We start from the raw sequence: 19,055 nt of genomic DNA, 5'->3' as shown, positions 1-19,055 counted from the left end.
AGGATACAAAATTAATGCACAGAAATCTCTGGCATTCCTATACACAAATGATGAAAATCTGAAAGTGAAATCAGGAAAACACTCCCATTTACCATTGTAACAAAAAGAATAAAATATCTAGGAATAAACCTACCTAAGGAGACAAAAGACCTGTATGCAGAAAATTATAAGACACTGATGAAATAAATTAAAAATGATACAAATAGATGGAGAGATATACCATGTTCTTGGATTGGAAGAATCAACATCGTGAAAATGACTCTACTACTCAAAGCAATCTACAGATTCAATGCAATCCCTATCAAACTACCACTGGCATTTTTCACAGAACTAGAACAAAAAATTTCACAATTTGTATGGAAACACAAAAGACCCCGAATAGCCAAAGCAATCTTGAGAACAAAAAACGGAGCTGGAGGAATCAGGCTCCCTGACTTCAGACTATACTACAAAGCTACAGTAATCAAGACAGGATGGTACTGGCACAAAAACAGAAATATAGATCAATGGAACAGGACAGAAAGCCCAGAGATAAACCCACGCACATATGGTCACCTTATCTTTGATAAAGGAGGCAGGAATGTACAATGGAGAAAGGACAGCCTCTTCAATAAGTGGTGCTGGGAAAACTGGACAGGTACATGTAGAAGTATGAGATTAGAACACTCCCTAACACCATACACAAAAATAAGCTCAAAATGGATTAAAGACCTAAATGTAAGGCCAGAAACTATCCAACTCTTAGAGGAAAACATAGGCAGAACATTCTATGACATAAATCACAGCAAGATCCTTTTTGACCCACCTCCTAGAGAAATGGAGATAAAAACAAAAATAAACAAATGGGACCTAATGAAAGTTCAAAGCTTTTGCACAGCAAAGGAAACCATAAACAAGACCAAAAGACAACCCTCAGAATGGGAGAAAATATTTGCAAATGAAGCAACTGACAAAGGATTAATCTCCAAAATTTACAAGCAGCTCAGTGCAGCTCAATACCAAAAAAACAAACAACCCAATCCAAAAATGGGCAGAAGACCTAAATAGACATTTCTCCAAGAAGATATACAGACTGCCAACAAACACATGAAAGAATGCTCAACATCATTAATCATTAGAGAAATGCAAATCAAAACTACAATGAGATATCATCTCACACCAGTCAGAATGGCCATCATCAAAAAATCTAGAAACAATAAATGCTGGAGAGGGTGCGGAGAAAAGGGAACACTCTTGCACTGCTGGTGGGAATGTGAATTGGTACATCCACTATGGAGAACAGTATGGTGGCTCCTTAAAAAATGACAAATAGAACTACCATATGATCCAGCAATCCCACTACTGGGCATATACCCTGAGAAAACCATAATTCAAAAAGAGTCATGTACCAAAATGTTCATTGCAGCTCTATTTACAATAGCCAGGAAATGGAAACAACCTAAGTGTCCATCATCGGATGAATGGATAAAGAAGACGTGGCACATATATGCAATGGAATATTACTCAGCCATAAAAAGAAACGAAATTGAGCTATTTGTAATGAGGTGGATAGACCTAGAGTCTGTCATACAGAGTGAAGTAAGTCAGAAGGAGAAAAACAAATACCGTATGCTAACACATATATATGGAATTTAAGAAAAAAAAATGTCGTGAAGAACCTAGGGGTAAGACAGGAATAAAGACACAGACCTACTAGAGAATGGACTTGAGGATATGGGGATGGGGATGGGGAAGGGTAAGCTGTGACAAAGTGAGAGAGTGGCATGGACATATATACACTACCAAACGTAAAATAGATAGCTAGTGGGAAGCAGCCGCATAGCACAGGGAGATCAGCTCGGTGCTTTGTGACCACCTAGAGGGGTGGGATAGGGAGGGCGGGAGGAAGGGAGATGCAAGAGGGAAGAGATATGGGAACATATGTATATGTATAAATGATTCACTTTGTTATAAAGCAGAAACTAACACACCATTGTAAAGCAATTATACTCCAATAAAGATTAAAAAAAAAAAAAAGCAAAGGAAAACTTGAAACCAGCTAGGAAAAAAAAAGTGACATATTACATATAGGATAACAATAATTCAAATACCTTGATTTCTTAACAAAAAACTATGGAGATCAGAAAATGACAGAGTCTTTAGTGTTTTTATATATATGGAACTATTATATATGTTTGTACAATACATATGATACATATATATTACACAAATATATTTATATCTTTGCATAAACTAGTATCCAGAATACACAAAGAACTCTTACAACTCAAAATAGTGGGCAGAAGATTTGAACAGCCACTTCACAAAAGAAAATGAACTAATGGCCAAAAAAACACATGAAAACATGCTTAACATCAGTAGTCATCAGGGAAATGCCAATTAAAACCAAAGATACCATTACACACCCATCTGGATTGGCTAAAATTAAAAAGACTAATCATACCAAATTTTGGCAGGGATGTGAAGGATAAGCATTATCATACACTGCTGATGGAAACGTGAAGTGGTAAAACCATTTTGGAAAACAGTTGGCAGTTTCTTAAAAAGTTGAAACATACAGCTACTAGATGACCCAACCAATCATATCCTAGGTATTTACCCAAGAGAAACAAAAACAAATGTCTACACAAAGACTGGTACTTGAATGATCAAAGGAGATTTATAATAACCCCAAACTGGAAACAAATGTCCATTAAGAGGTGAATGGATAAACAAATTATGATCTATCCATATAATGGAATACTACTCAGCAATAAAAAAAAGCAAAACAAAAAAGGGGGGAACTACTGATATTATTTGGATGAATCTCAAAATAAAATAATTATGCTGAGTGAAAGAAGTCAGGCCAAAAACAATAGTGTATGATTCCATTTATGTAAAATCTATATAATTCCATTTACGTAAAATTCCAGAAAATGTAAGCTAATCTATAGTGAGAGAAAACAGATCAGTGGTTGCCTAGGAATGGGGAAAGAGGGAGGGATTTTATTTTCTTTGACTTTAAAAAATGTAACACCAAGAATCAGGAATATCCAACATTTCGGTACTCTGATTTTAATTATACAAAGACCAATCTGAAAGGCTTATTCATTTGAACAATTACTGCACATTCACATGCCACACTCCAGGCCTTTGTTCCACAATTATTTTTTGTCCACTAACCCAAAGGAACCATAAAAGGTCTTCTGTTAAAAAATATTCCTGACACTATAAACACGAACACAGTGAAGGGGTAATTCTCTATAATGTTAGTAAGTATACAAATATTTCAAGGTACTTTAAATAGATGGGTTAGGATGGGTGGGTATATCATATACTTTTACAGAAGTTTTACAGAACTTTTAAGTTCAGTTGGCTTAACATACATGCACATGCCAGGATGTCCATGTCTGCATTTCATCACAGTTCACCATACGTCTTATTTGGGGGGTAGAGAAAGAGAAGATAGTTTTTTCCCCAATTTTATTGAGAAATAATTGACATACATCACTGTGTAAATTTAAGGTATACAGTATGATGGTTTGATTTACACATATTGTGAAATGATTACCACAATAGGTTTATTTAACATCCATCACCTCATATAGATATAATAAAAAAAAAATTTCTCCTCATGATGAGAACTCTTAGGATCTACTGTCTTAACAACTTTCCTATATATCACAAAGCAGTCTTAACTACAGACATCATGTTGCACATTATATCCCTAGTACTTATTTACCTTATAACTGTAAGTTTGTACCTTTTGTCCACTTTCCTCCAACTTCCCCTCCCCCTACCCTGCACCTCTGGTAACCACAAATCTGATTTCTTTTCCTATGAGTTTGATGTGTGTTTGTGTGTGGGTTTTTTTTTTTCTTGGATTCCATATATAAGTGAGATCATACAGTATATGTCTTTCCCTGACTTATTTCACTTAGCCTCTAAGTCCATTCATGTTGTTGCAAATTGTAGGATTTCCTCTTTTTATGGCTGAATAATATTCCACTGCATGTGTGTATATATACACACACATATATGTACACACACACACACACACACACAACTTCTTTATCCATTCATCCATAGATGAACATTTAGGTTGTTTCCATGTCTTGGCTACAGAAAATAATGCTGCTATGAACATGGGGGGCACAGATATTTTTTGAAGGGGAAGACAGTTTAAGTAGATCAATCCTAGTCATTCATGGTCCCAAAGAACCCACAGAAAAAAAGAGAGTTGATTCTAGCTCTCTTAAAGGTCTAAATCATTCTATGGTGGGACAGGCATGGGACAAAGGATTTTCTATCATTCTGGACTCAGTAGATCAGGACAAGTAGAAAAAAATAATTAAACTTAAACTTGTAGGACTTTAATTCATCAAAATTAAGATAAGTCTAAGAAATCACCAAAGGACTGAGAAGTTAAATGATATTTCCACATTATGTGTATGTTGGAAGGAGAGGGTTTTGGGAAAGAGGGGCAGCTTGTTGAAAACCCAAGTGCCCATCAACAGACAACTGGTTTAAGAAGATGTGGTGGATATATATATATATGTATATATATATTACTCAGTCATAAAAAAGAATGAAATATTGCCACCTGTAGCAACATGAATGGATCTAAAGAAAATCATACTAGTGAAGTAAGTCAGACAAAGGCAAGTATTATATAATATCACTTACATGTGGAATCTAAAAAATAATACTAATGAATCTATTTACAAAACAGAAACAGGCTCACAGACATAGGAAACAAGTTTATGGTCACCAAAAGGGAAAAGGGGGTAGGGGGAGAGGGATAAATTAGGAATATGAGATTAACAGATATACACTACTATACATAAAATAGATTAATTACGAGGATTTACTGTATAGCACAGGGAACTATATTCAGTACCTTGTCATAACCTATAATGGAAAATAATCTGAAATATATATATATAAAACAAATTGAATCACTTTGCTGCACACCTGAAACTAACACAATATTGTAAATCAACTATACTTCAATAAATGGATAGGTCTGATAGGAACTAATAAATGTAAAATTATTGATCCAAATGGAACATCATGGCTTGGCAACCACCAAAAAATAACAATAAAGTTGTTTGGTTTTTTTTTTAATAATAAAAAAGAAGAAAACCCTTCAGGTATAAACAGAAAATAGATAAAAATCAATTATTTTTTAAAGCTAATTAAAAAATTTTAAATAATTCTGTGTCCTCCCTAGTTTAGAACCATCCAGGGATGAAATAAATGACTGTAGAATACTCAAATAACAAAGGCATCTGATGTGTGGTTTGTCAGATATGCCTGGCTAGAACATTTCCTTCTCCTGTGACCTAGATCTGTCTTAAGAAACTTGCTGCCCAATTCCAACAGCCCCACTTTCTACCTGCTGCGGATTCCTAAGGTATTCCACCCTAGTCTCTATAAAAGACAGGTTTAACGTTTTGAGTAACAGTTCTCAAGATGTGGTATGGGTACCCCTGGGAATTTCTGATACTCTTTCAGCCAGTCTTCAAGGTCAAAACTATTTGCATAATCAGATGTTATGTGCTGTTTTCATGCCCATTCTCTCATGAGTGTACAGTGGAGTTTTCCATAGGCTACATGATGCTTTATATAACAGACTGAACACAGAAGCAAATGTGAAAATCCAGTTGTCTTCTGTTACGCCAGACATTAAAAACAATTGCAACAATATAAAATAATGTCTCTCACTAATATTTTTGTTTTGGAAATAGTTATTTTATTTAAAATGTTATTTATGTTAACATGTAAAAGGCTTTTTATTATTATTATGAAATATGTTAATAAACATTTAAAAAAATCTCTCAGTGTTCTAAGTATCCAGATATGGTAAGTATCTAGAGACATAACCCACACAAACAAAAGCTCTTAGGGGTCCACAATAATTTTTAAGAGTATATAAAAGGGGTCCTGAGACGAAAAAGTTTGAGAAGCGTTAACTGTGCCTTCAAAGATAAAGAAAAAAATTCCCAAACTCTCCAGAGATCTTGATTCAAGCATGGACGTCTCAGTATATTGTTAGAAAATGTATATAGAGTAAACACATAAAGTGAGGAAAGTAAATATAGAAGGTCTGAATCACTCTATAGTAGGGCCGGAAGGGACAAGGGATTTTGGATCATCCTGGATTCCTGGGTCCAGAAAAAACTACTTGAATTTAACCATATATGCTCCTTTGAGCATCCTCAGGCAGGAACGTGGACTTCAATAATTTGTCCCTATGAAAAATCACAACCTTCTTTACCTTCAGGTAAAAAAAATTGTCCAAAACGAAGGCTGCCTGTTATGGACTGAATTGTTCCTCCCCCGCCCCCAGCTTCATATATTGAAGCACTAATTCCCATTGTGACTGTTTTGGGAGACAGGGCCTTTAAGGAAGTGATTAAGGTGAAATGAGGTCATAAGAGCAGGCTGACAGAACTGGTGTTCTGAGCAGAGGAAGAGACACCAGGGGCTCTCTATACACACAGAAGAAAGGCCATGTGAGGACACAGCAAGAAGGCAGCCATCTGCAAGCCAGGAAGAGGACTTTCACCAGAAGCCAACCATGCCGGCATCTTAATCTTGAACTCCTAACCTTCACACTGTTGGAAAACTTTTGTTAAGCTACCCAGTCTGTGGTACCCTGCCTATACTCTGTTTCCATGTAAGCACTCCATAAATATACTGAGTAAGAGGGGGAAAAGGAGAGTTTTTAAATGGGAAGGAGATGTTGAATAAATGTCTTTACAGTTCACACACCATTATTTATGTTACGTGGCCACTAAGCAGATGTTTAAGTGTTGTTCTTCTCAAAATGTCACCTATTTTTTACCTTTGATTAATATCAGGACAGAAACATCCACATTTTTTCCTACTGGTTAGTGTCAGGTCTAAAATTCATGCTTTCATATTTCAGTTCATACTATAATTAACTCATACCATTAGTTATTCTATTTTGTCAAGAGAGCCCTGCCTGTCAATGGCTTTACCTACCTGACAGCCATGACACAGCTTCACCTCCTTTACTCTTTCCGTAAGGCCAGCTGAATGCTTATGCATAACCAATTCATGCCTCTTACCAATTGTGGGATATTAGGAAATTCCTTTCTAAAAGTCAAATCTAATTGGCTTGGGAATTGTTTTTGTGGCTCTCTAATGAAGGGCAAAATAGCCCAATGGCAGGTCAGCCAGAAGGCCCTACAGCACTCCAGGAAAAGAAATTGATTTAACTGTACCACTTTGGTCTCAAATGCACAGTAGCTCTCTAGCTATGAAAAAGGCACATAAGATGAAAGGACAAGGGAGGAAAATGTTGGGTCATTCTTTAATTTTGATTTTGAAAATGCTTCAGAGTAAGAGACACCCTCTCTCTAAGCATCATCTTCCCTCCCCTCAAACACAGGGACCATGTCTTATTTAGCGCTATCTTGCCGGTACAAAGCACAGGGTCTGAAACACAGCAAGTGCTCAAAATGCATTTCAATGGAAACGGAAGCTGAATGAACATTGATAAGAATATTCAAAAAAAGCGCCTTGAAATTACTCTATTTGTTATAGAGATATTTATAGAAAAAGGAAGAGCACTGAAATTCAACTTTACTTGCAAAAAATAAAAGAAAAAACCCTCCAAATTAAAAGAGCACAGACAAAACAAAATTGCTATTTAAATGTTTTAGAGTTGTTTGATGTAATATTAGTCTTAGATAACATTTACTGAATATCCAATGTGTATGAAACACTGTATTAGATGCCAACTCTAGTAGCAACCAAATACAAGAGAACTGTGTTTTTAATCTGTTAAATGTAACTGACAGTCCCTGGCTGAACAAGCATGCATGTTCTTTACACAGAATTCGAAATGTGGTTTTAACCACTGAGAACATGAATCCTAAACTAGTGGTACCTCTGCTTTCATAACATACTTTATCCTTCTTTGAGCATTCCTGGGAATAAATGTGGACTCCAGTAACTTATTCCTGTGGGAAAACACTATCTTCTTAACCCTGAGATATCCCAGGGGCAATTATAGCCCAAGATGAGGAATACCTCTACTCGTTCCCATGCAATCCATCCATATAGCCACCAAACACTTGAAGGATTATTTCTTACATCCTTTACCTTGATGTTTGATCAAAATCACTACCTTGTATGTTTCAGAAGTTCAAAATGTTATCTTTGTGAGGAAAACAAACAAAATCCAGATCCAGAGCCTCCTGGCAGGGTGGAAGTAAGGAGGTAAACTGCCATAATTCATAATAGATTCTTAGAGCCAAAAGCTGCTGCCAAGTTACATTTATTCAGCAAAAATAATAATAAAATAAGGGTGTCACTGTCACTAGCAGAAATACAAATTCACTAGTAAAACTATCTTCTTAGTAAGCTTCCTGTGAGGAAACATAACAAAATAGGTATGAATTTAAATACACATTATATTATAGACATGTTTGTTTGCATTCGTGACGCTATTTGTAGGCCTTGTTACCAGTAAACGAAGTATGTTTATTCTATATCCTCATGTTAACACTACCCCTTCTGGTCTTTAATTCATCACCATTTCAACCCCACCTAACAGACAAAATATATATAATACCTAAGACTGAAATAAGTTCTACTTGTACGAATAATGAGATGTTGCATATTACATTTGCTTGAAGGAACAGGAAAAACACATCTAAGCCAGAATTAAATTGGATGTAGAAATGAGTAGTTCCTCTAGTTTGGCAACACTTCCCTGAAAGTGTTACAAATGCATAATAATGGTTAATAAATACAAAATGGAAAGAATCCTCCCTTATACTAGCCTCAAGCCTTTAGTAAACAAGATACAAGAAATACCATTTCAAAATCTCACCATGGCTGGAATATGCCAAACTATCATGTACCTTAAACTTCAGTGAATATCAGAAAAAATTTTGAGTTTCTGTGCATATTTTAGTTTTTTAACTAAAGATATTAAAACATCTCGGTAATATCCTTAAAGAAGAATCACAGAGCTAGTGAGTGAGGAGTTAGGATTTGAATGCAGCAGTCTGACCTGCCCTTCACTATTATGCTACACTATGCAGTAGTCTTATGAAATGAGGTAGATTCATGGACAGATCTCCAAAATGAAGAAATAAAAGTACTGATTGACATATATACACTAATATGTATAAAATAGATAACAGATAAGAACCTGCTATATAAAAAATTAAATTAAAAAAAAAAGAAATAAAAGTACAAAACCAAATGTACCCAAGGAGAATGGTGTGGGATGGGACCTGTCCTTCTCAAAGTCTGATAGTCTTTGAAGAGAGTATACTGATTTGTGCATCCGTATACCTTTAAAAAAAATTAATTCTACTGGAATATAAGCTCCTCAAGGGCAGAGACCATTCTTCATTCATATTGTACTTCAGCTTTAAGAATAAAGCTTGGACTAAGTTAGCATACAGTGAAGGTATTTATTTGAGGGAGTATCTTTTAAAAAAGAGTTAAGTGGGGATGTGTCAAAGACAAATTAAAAAAAAAATCTGTTAACTGAGCTAGTTTAAAATGGTATGCAAGAAAATTTGTATTAAAACATTCACAGTATGCTTCTTCTCTGACCCCCACTCCTGACTCCCCAATGCAGAAGAATGCAGCAAGGAGACATGGAAAACTAATTTTGGTTTGTTATACTTTTAATCTTGGTGATAAAAATAAGAGGTGAAGAAAAATTATTAGCATGATGTAAACAGGAAGAAATTCAAAATGAAAAAGGGAAAACAACAACAAAAAAAAGAGAAGAAAATAATTAAGTAGATTTGAACCCCAGCACTACCTGGTTTCAGTGAAAAAGAATTAAGCCCAAAGCACTCATCTACAAAATTTTTTGTACTATATATTTCTGCATTTATTTTCTCTGGTTGTTATCCACAGTGGAATTAATACAGAACAAAGAGAAAATATAAAATTTACAATAATGTACAAGGTTCTAACAATAACCATTTAATTCTACTGAATAGCACTCAAAAACAGTGTCAATTCCACAGAGGAAATAATCTAGTTAAACAATTCTGGCTAGAAGACACCAAAAAGCATCAAGTTAACAGTGCAACAGTGCAATAGTACATGGACTAAAAATAGACCAGTTCAGAATACTGAGAGCATTTAGTTCCTTTATCCTTATATTTATTATTATGACAATGATCAGAATTCACATAAAGATATGCCATTTTAGTCACTTAAAAGTTAGCTAATATCCTTGTGGGGAAAATAAAATTATTTTAGCTTAATTTTCAATTTTCTTTTCCTTTTCTAGGCTAATTATTTTATCCTAATGTTTATATTTATATCAAATATGTCCTCCAGTCAAACTTATAATCTTTATCTTACAAAATATTTCTAAAAATTTTTCCTCATAACATAGGTCCCACAGTCCTTGACAATCCTCAGGGCACCTCTTAGAAAGATTTAGCTATAAAAAGTAATTGAAAATGTCATTGATGACTAAATATTTATGCTCATTAATCTCTCGGGCAAAGCTACATACCTTTGTAAAATCTAAAACTAAAAAGTTTATCTTTAATTCCATCAACTACCTGGATATTGTTTCAAAAAAATCTTAACTGCAACCGCAAAAAAAAAAAAAAAAAAAAAAAAAAATTTTCTGGGGCTTCCCTGGTGGCGCAGTGGTTGAGTCTGCCTGCCAATGCAGGGGACACGGGTTCGTGCCGCGGTCCAGGAGGATCCCACATGCCGTGGAGCGGCTGGGCCCGTGAGCCATGGCCTCTGAGCCTGCGCCTCCGGAGCCTGTGCTCCGCAACGGGAGAGGCAACAACAGTGAGAAGCCCGGGTACCGCAAAAAAAAAAAAAAAAAAAAATCTTAACTGCATAATTCCTTAGTTAACATGAAAAACGGCATTCAGCATAATAAATTATGAGTTTTATTATGAGTGTTTATTATGAGTGATTTAACAGAGAGTGCATATCACTGCATGAGATCTGCAGAAGTTTCTAAGAACTCTTCAATATACAGAATGCTTATGAGTTAGATAATACTTCAGTTGGTGAATAAATTTGCTAAACTTGATCTCAGATGGATTTGAACAAATAATTATTTTATTAATAATTCTGAAATATTTCTCCATCAGAATGATAAAACACAAAGTAAATGATAGTACCAAATCTATAGCAAATACTGTCCATATACAACTTACTGAGAGTCAGTTTGATTATCATGAACCTATTTTTTTTTTAAATAGTGATTATCCATAAGTCTGGGATTGTAACCACATTTTTTTTACCAATAGCTATTGTCACTTGATTATTTGCCAAGAAAAGCTTCTATGTATGAATTCTTCAAGTCTTTATCTCAAAAGCATTTCCCAAATTGGCAATTAATTACAACAGAACTATGTACCCAACTGCAATGAACAACTGCACTCTAGGCTAGCCACACTTTAGTGAACGTGAGTTTATTTCTATCCAACTCAGCACACTATCATTTTTATCTAATCTCCAAGCCGGACTAGACCCTCCTTCCTACATTGCATTATTTTTCTGTGTGCTTCCTCCAAATGGAAGATTACTAAGCATCTCGGTAGCTTGTATGGATGCAGATGGAAGTGAGGCTGCTGTTTTAAACAGCAATGCATTTCTTATTCCCACAAACACCCAACACTCTACCCTCAGTTTGAGCTGTTTTCCTAATCTAGGTGTCCAATCTAGATACTGAAAGGACAATGTCAGTGCCCCAAAAGGTTTAGGGACTAAACATTTAGTTTAAAGAGCGGAGAAACTACTGCTAAAAGTATAAGGGGAAACCAGCCCAAACTTACAGGCACGATCTTAATATATCTAGGACACGCTAGTTCCTCCCACCAAGCCCCAAGGGGCTTACTTAGCCATTGAGGCCCTTTTGACAATTATGGGACAAGAAGAAACTAGACAAATATTATACTACTTCTGTCTTCAAATCACACTACTAACACCAACTTAAAGAAAGATCTTTTAAACATTTAGCCCTCCTTAATCACTCCCACTAAACTCCATTTTTCCTCTAAACAAAACTCTGGAATGGTGTAATGTTATTGAGGTGATGAATATTCTAACAACTGTTTTAAATCTTATAAAATAACAATTTCAGCTGTGACCCAAAGCCTCCTTAACCACTGGAAAGTTCCTCTATGACACCAAATGACACCTGAGGCAGTTGTCTGGGAAACACTACCACACAGTCCTGGTCATCATTTGCTGTGAGATCCAGGAAGGAAAGGAGCACATCCAACCCACAGAGGTACCAGTTCTCTCAATGCACTTCCCATTCTCCTGTTCTCTCAGCTTATGAAGCTCTCCCTGTAGAACATCAGAAAACCTCCTTAAACACCCTTCCTCCCAGATCTGTGGCTTGGCCTCCCCCAATAGCACCAGAGGTCTGGAGAAGACTCTGGACCATCCAATCCCCCAGTCTATAGAAGTCCAGACAATTGGCTGGAGTTTTGTTTTGGTGACTTCATTCTTTAACTAAGTGGGAGGAATTCCCAGGAGGACCTTCATTAAGGAAAAGAGCTTCAACGGGTCTTCTACATTTGAACTTAATTCTCCACTGTTTTTTCAAACGCCCTTGGAAGCCTAAATTTTCTTTATTTGGAAAATGAACTGATTTCTAGTTTACATGCAAGGCTGGAATTTTTAAAAAACTGGTTCATTGTTCAACCATAAGCATCAGTAGAAAGGTGAAACAAAACCAGGCAATAAAGAACGGTGACTGCCACCACGATGGTCCCACAAGGTCAACAGCTCAACAGTACTCTGTATTTTTTTTTTTTTTCTTGAAATCTGAAACATTCAGGAAAGTGAACAGTACTAACTTACAAGTAACTATGACTTTTCTGACTAGGAAAGAGAAGCACACAGTATGATTAAACTCATGGCAAATGTTTTCTATCTCCTTCCAGGGCCTCCAAATGCCAGTCTTAACTCATTCATCCCCTCACCTCTCCATTCCTTTTGTCCAACCAGACCCACCTACTTCCCCTTTCCAACCCTGACTCTTATCTTTCAACCTCACACAACAGTGTCCTACTCTCCAAAAGAGACTCATTTCCAAGCCAAAGACTTGCAAGGCTCAATGTATGACCATTTTGAAAATCTCTGCCTATCAGCTTCCTCCTTACCTTAAATCTCTACATAGCTCTCACCTTCATTACTAATTCTCTTAAGTCCCAGTTTTCCCCAAAGATCTTTGGATTCAGAGTCCTACAGGCACTCCCAGGATAATCACAAATGGGTTACAACAATGAGTCAGGTTACAGGGGAATCCTGACCGCTCTTTCATAGACACAGGGACTCTTACTGTCACACTTACTGCACAGAAACACCAGGGCAATGAGCAGCCTTCTCTACAAAGACCACTGGATAAAAAAGGAGCTGTACCACCAAGGGCTCCAAAATTTCCCTCATTCCCATTCCTAGTTTCCAGTGAACACTCTTAAAAGGTACATACCTAGGAATTCAAATTAAAAAAAAAAACAAAAACCTGTTTCTCAGCTTGCTCCAATGATATTAGGGAAAAGTGTAGTGGTATTAGCTCCAACTCCAACCTCCTACAGTTTTTAAGACATGTGGTAGCTAATTAACAGAACATGGCTGCACTGTCCTCCTCATCTCAAGGGCCAAGAACCACAGGCCTGATTTAGCTCCATCCCAACTTCTGGGGTAACTCCGGCTAAACTCCTCTATATCTCAATCTCCTAACATTTTCACACAGAGAGTCAAAACGAGGCTGTTTTCTAACAGGAGTGTTACACTTAATCAGTAGAAATGTAAACTTATTGTTGGCAGATGTTATATGAACAGGTTATAAAGACAATCCTGTACATTTATTTCATAATTAGAAATCTTCTATATTTTCTTCTTCTGTATTCTATTATTTTCATATTCTTCTATATTCTATTATTTTCATATTAGCATGAAAATAAAACTAGATTATTCCATTTCATTTCTCTTATTGAGGTTAGCATTAACTGATAGCAGGTTTGTGGGGCTTTTTTAACTGTGCCTAGCAGAAAATCTACTTGTAAACAGGCATTTCAAAAATGGTGTCTGAATTACTGAGGAGGAAATCAATCCTTGCTTATTTTCTATATGATAATTTCCTTATAACCAATCTTTATGGTTCTATCTCTTTCAAGCTGAGTTCTCAAGAATCATTTACAGATAAATGATAATCACTGGTTTTAACTGTTTCTAAAATATGCTGTCTATTTATCTCGTCTCAAGATACTTTTTTGGGCAAGTTGTTATGTAAAGGGAAGAACTTTTCCACCTCTGCTTTCCAGTTAAAAACTGGATTGGTTTCTAGTTACAGCCTCAACCTTATACTATTAAATGATAACATTCAAATCCAGTACACTCCTATTTCCCTTAACTGAAATAAATATTTAAGACAGAAGGATAAAAGCAGAATTTAACTTATATCCCATCATATAGAGGAACTATTATCTTCCATTTTTAAGGTTTTTTTCTCAATATGGTAAGTTATCACAGAACAAAAGAAAACTGTATATGAACAGAATGTGGTAAGCTCACATTTTTGACAGTTGCTAAAAAAAAAATTTAAAACAAATGCATACCTATAGGATAAATGTTATTTGTAAGATTAAAAAGGTGAAATCACAATTTTATACTGCCTTACAATCCATGAATATCTAATTAGTTGTCCAGACTTCCCGTTTTGGAAGTTGGGAAATACTTGCACTTGGATGCCAATCTGAAAACAAAAAAAAATAGTTTTATAAGACAGGAAAGTCCCCCTTGTTTGATTATGCACCAGGCTGTAGTACTAAAGTGATTACTGGGGGCTTTGGGGAAAAAAAACTGTTTAAATTATGTTTCCAGTGCTGGAGCTTCAAAATGTCATCCTTTTCCACCCTCTGAAGATTTACTTTGGGCCATACCACAAACTAGAAAGCATTTAAAGATACACACACACATATACACATAAATATATACATATGGAATTTGCTTATCTAGTAAACTTCTCAAAAGCTCCCTTCTGGTGAATACTTCTAGTATGCTCAAAATGAAGTGCAGATTCCTAGACCCAACCTCAGACCTCCTCAATCAGACTCTGAGGGTGAGCTCTGTATTTCCATTCCTTAACATAAATTTAAATTATTCTAAAATACCCCAACACTGCATGCAAATGAGAACAAATAAAACTAGGTGGTCATCAAATAATTACTTGCCCTAATGTAGTACCTCTATCAAAAGACCTCTAGAGTTGCTATCTATTTTTTGTTTGTTTTTTGGTAATATATCAATCACTGCTCCCTAACAGTTTCACTTCTACCTGCCTAACAGAACATAATAGTTATTACCAAACGAATCTTGAGTACTAGTCCAGCATATTTCTCTCGCCATAAAAAGAGCACCAAAGATCCAAAGCCAGACTGGATATCTAGTCTTCAGCATAATAGTCACGAGTCCCCACCAAGGGCAAGACCAAAAATATCTCCTGAGCCAAATGGAAATTCTTGGCAATAAGGTGCCTCCTAGTAAGCCCTTTCTGGAGATGTGCATATTAAATGGATTACAGCAGGGTGTTACCTCGACAGGTTAACATAGGACAGTCATCAAATAAATCCATTATCAGCAGGCAGAGAGCAGGGTCCAAGAAAAATGAGCCATACCTGAAGCAACTTTTGACAGAAAACACGGAAAGTAGAAAAAGCCTTACTGGAACAGATGAGTACTGAAAACCAAATTAGCAAAACAAACTGAATTTGCCTCCTTTACAAATTTACCTTTTCAGGCGGTGAAATCATTGACAAGATTTTAACTGAAAGATACGTGGGTCCCAAATTACTGAAACTTTTTTGTTAAGCTCTCACACCTCTCTCCATATACAGGGATATATGAGAAAATGTAAGTGGTGACTATTTTATTGAAAGAGAATAAATGTGTAACAAAAGCCCACATCAAACTTGATAAACCCTGCAATAATAAATTCTATGGGTAATGGAATACTCTGCACCAGAACACCCAGACCTATGGGAGAATTAGATGTACCTATTCTTTGTACTCAAAAGGATTAAGTACAAAGATAAACATACTTGACACTATACCCTGTCCTGTTTGAAGACACTAGAAAATTCTACAGTTATTCTTCAAAAGTTCTGAAATAAATAATGAGTCCACCTTAAACGTGAAAAGCGCCTCAAATTGCTAGGACCTAATTTCTTGTTGACTTTAGTTGTTGTAGTTTCTATTCTCCTTGTTAAAGGACGCTAGATAATGAGTGATTAATACATTAACTAAAATGATGCATTGCTAAACTGTCTCCAGCACAGACTCTGAAAAATCTGGAAGATAGACAGGAAAGGATTAGAAATCCAATTTCCTACATGAAAGTTGAAGCATCGCTTCTTTTTTGTTCTCCTCTCTGGGGCTTTTCCACTGCCCTCCCAAATGTGACAATTTGCAAATATTCACATCTAGAGGAGCATATGCAAAAACTATTCTAAGACGGGAGAAAACACCCCAATTTTAAGACTTGAGAATGTACTTTAATTCTGTAGGCACAGGTTCACCAAATCAGCTAGCAAAAATCTTGACCAACTGGGTGACTCAGCCTTGCTGTGAGGTTTTTTTTTTTTAATTTATTGGAAACTTCTCCTTTAAAACCCCACAAACATGGAATCTCCAAGCTTTATACCTAGAACAAAGAAAAAGCCTTGGAATACTCATTGGAAGGGATTTAAGGATTTGTATTAAACATATTCTATACCAAAGTACTAGATGGTCTCTAAGCTTCCTTTCAGCTCAAATCTTCCTTATTTTTCTTAGTAACTTTACCAGACTATCCTTAGAGCCTTAGTAATTACAAATAGAACCTGAATGAGAAAGAAAATTCAGAATTAAAGTTGTCATCATTAAGCCTAATTAAACAGGCAGGAAGATGGCAGTAGAATAAAGCATTCTGAATTAGGGACAGGGAGAATTACGAGTAGTTCGCAGTCCCATGAATGAAACACCGCATACAACAAAGTCTGGCTAGGGTTTAGGACATACTGGACAACCTTTCTGTCTCCTGGGTGGCAAAAGACCCACCCAAACAGGGATAGATTTTGTCTTCCATTAATGCGACAAACTACTGATATCTATCCTAAGTAACCAACCACCCGCAGGAAAACACATGTCAACTAGAAAGATGACTCTCATTTTAGTGTGAATTCTCCCTTACTGGCAGTTTTCCTACTTTCTATCCCCAAAGGGAATCCATATACTCAACGCCGCAAACTGTAAGACATCTCACCCCAACACTGTGACTCTGGCACTTCTGGTCCAAACAAAAGCCATCGTTTTAAGTAGGGTTGGATTTGTTCGCTCCATTCAGTAAAGGGCTGTGGCTGTTAGCAGAACATCCTGCAGGCTCCTGCTTTGACACTTGCCTCAAGTCACACTGTGCAATCACCGTGACGGACCCTTGATATTTAATGAGTCTTCGACTGAAAAACTGACATTCTCGGCAGCCAGGGAAACGAGGCTTGAACGCCCTGCGGAGTGCGTCCGAAACAGACGGGAGGGTGGCAATGCCGGCAGGAACCTCCTCGGCACTCAGCAGGGGTGATCAAGTCTTTCCACAAGTTTCTCTTCCTTCCACTAAATTAACCTGCCAAGCCCCCACCCCGTCCTATTAGGAAAAGTCACACCAGCAACTCGCTGAAGGACGGGGGGGACAGCTCCCAGCGCGCCACAGAAGTTGGGTTTGGTCGTGGTTTAACCCTTCCTGCCCCAGAGCCATGTCCGACACCCCCTTCACCCGGGGCAAACCCAGGCTGCCAACTTTCCCGCTGCCCCCTCCTCTGCGCACAGCAGCCCAAACTTTGCTGTTCGTCCACCTGGGCGCGCCGCGGAGCGTGGGGTCTGGCCGCACCCGACACCGCCCCCACCCGGGGCAGGAGGTGGCGCTGACCTTCACGCCAGCCCCCTGCCAGCTACCGCTGCCGCCCGCCCCCTCCCCCGAGCCTCGAACTGCCTCCCGCGGTCCCCTTCCACCGCCCCCAAACGCTCGCGGGAAAACCGCGGCGGGGGCGACTGCAGCTCGACCTCGCGTGTCACGACTGCCCACGACCCTCTGGGCCCCAGAGAGCACCGGTCCCGGCCCTGGCTCCTCTGGCCGCCCACTCACCATCCGTGAAGGGATCCATTTTCCCCCCGCCGCGGCTCCTTTCAGCCGGAGAGCCCAAGCTTCCTACTCCAAGAGCTGAAGCGGCCCTGCCGACTGAGCATGCCCAGCGCGGCGCCGAGGGCTGCCGGGGAGGTGCCGCGAGGGGCGGCGCCGCTCCGCCCACTCTGAGATCCGCCGCTCCGGGTTTTCGCTACAGCTGCAGAAAGAGCGAGGGAAACTAGATGAAAAAGCACCACACAGGCCTTGGCTGACTCCTGGGAGAGGAGCGGGAGGAGCGGGTTAGATCTGGGGGCGGGTCCATGGGCGTGGCCGGAGCAAGCCTCGCCCCTGGCAGAAAGGCCGGTGGCTCTGTCTCGTCCAGTGCTCAGAACAGCGGTCAGTCATCAAGCAAATGTGATGGCCAGTTGCGTCCGGCCGGGCCTGGCCCTAGACGCCAGGAACCCGGCACCGAGCCGGTAAAACACGGTCATTGCCCCGTGGAGCAGACATTCCAGAGACAGACAATAAACTAACACAAGACACACGAGGCTGAAATAAATGCCCCGTTGAGCATTAAATTAGGGTGATGTGATGGAGAACGAGTGGGTCGCTAATTCGGATGTCTTGGTGAGGAGAAGCCTGGCTGGGAGGTGCCACTGTAGCCGAGATCTGAAGGCAGAGTAGGAGGCTGCGGGCGAAGGTCGCTCCCCTGACAGCGAAGCTTCGCTTTCCCTGGGGAGTCCGACTCCGGGAAGCTCACTCCGCCAAGCCTCGAGGGAGCACACACTGTGGTTCGTGTCTGTAGGGCTGTGCGCTCACTGCACAGTGGTCCCAAGCGTTCGGTGGCCTGGAGACTGAAGGGAGGCGGGGACCCCAGCGGAGCAGAGAGCACCCGGGGTCCTGTCCTCGGGCTAGCGGTTCG

The 19,055-nt window shown here is 38.5% G+C and overlaps 1 protein-coding gene across 1 annotated transcript in view; it reads right to left on the bottom strand.

Annotated features, from left to right (window-relative positions):
- The window catches only part of LNPEP (leucyl and cystinyl aminopeptidase), a 105,942-nt gene extending 87,667 nt beyond the window's left edge, over window positions 1–18,275 (bottom strand). Inside the window, exon 1 of the mRNA XM_067731305.1 lies at window positions 18,155–18,275. Coding sequence (XP_067587406.1) covers window positions 18,155–18,173 — 19 coding nt within the window. The 5' untranslated portion in view covers window positions 18,174–18,275. The remainder of the gene's footprint in view (window positions 1–18,154) is intronic.
- Between the last annotated feature and the right edge of the window lie 780 nt (window positions 18,276–19,055).

Source organism: Pseudorca crassidens, chromosome 3, assembly GCF_039906515.1.
Source record: "Pseudorca crassidens isolate mPseCra1 chromosome 3, mPseCra1.hap1, whole genome shotgun sequence".
NCBI classification, from domain to species: Eukaryota; Metazoa; Chordata; class Mammalia; order Artiodactyla; family Delphinidae; genus Pseudorca; species Pseudorca crassidens.
The sequence above is the reverse complement of the archived record's forward strand: the minus strand, read 5'-3'. Positions and strand labels throughout refer to the sequence as shown.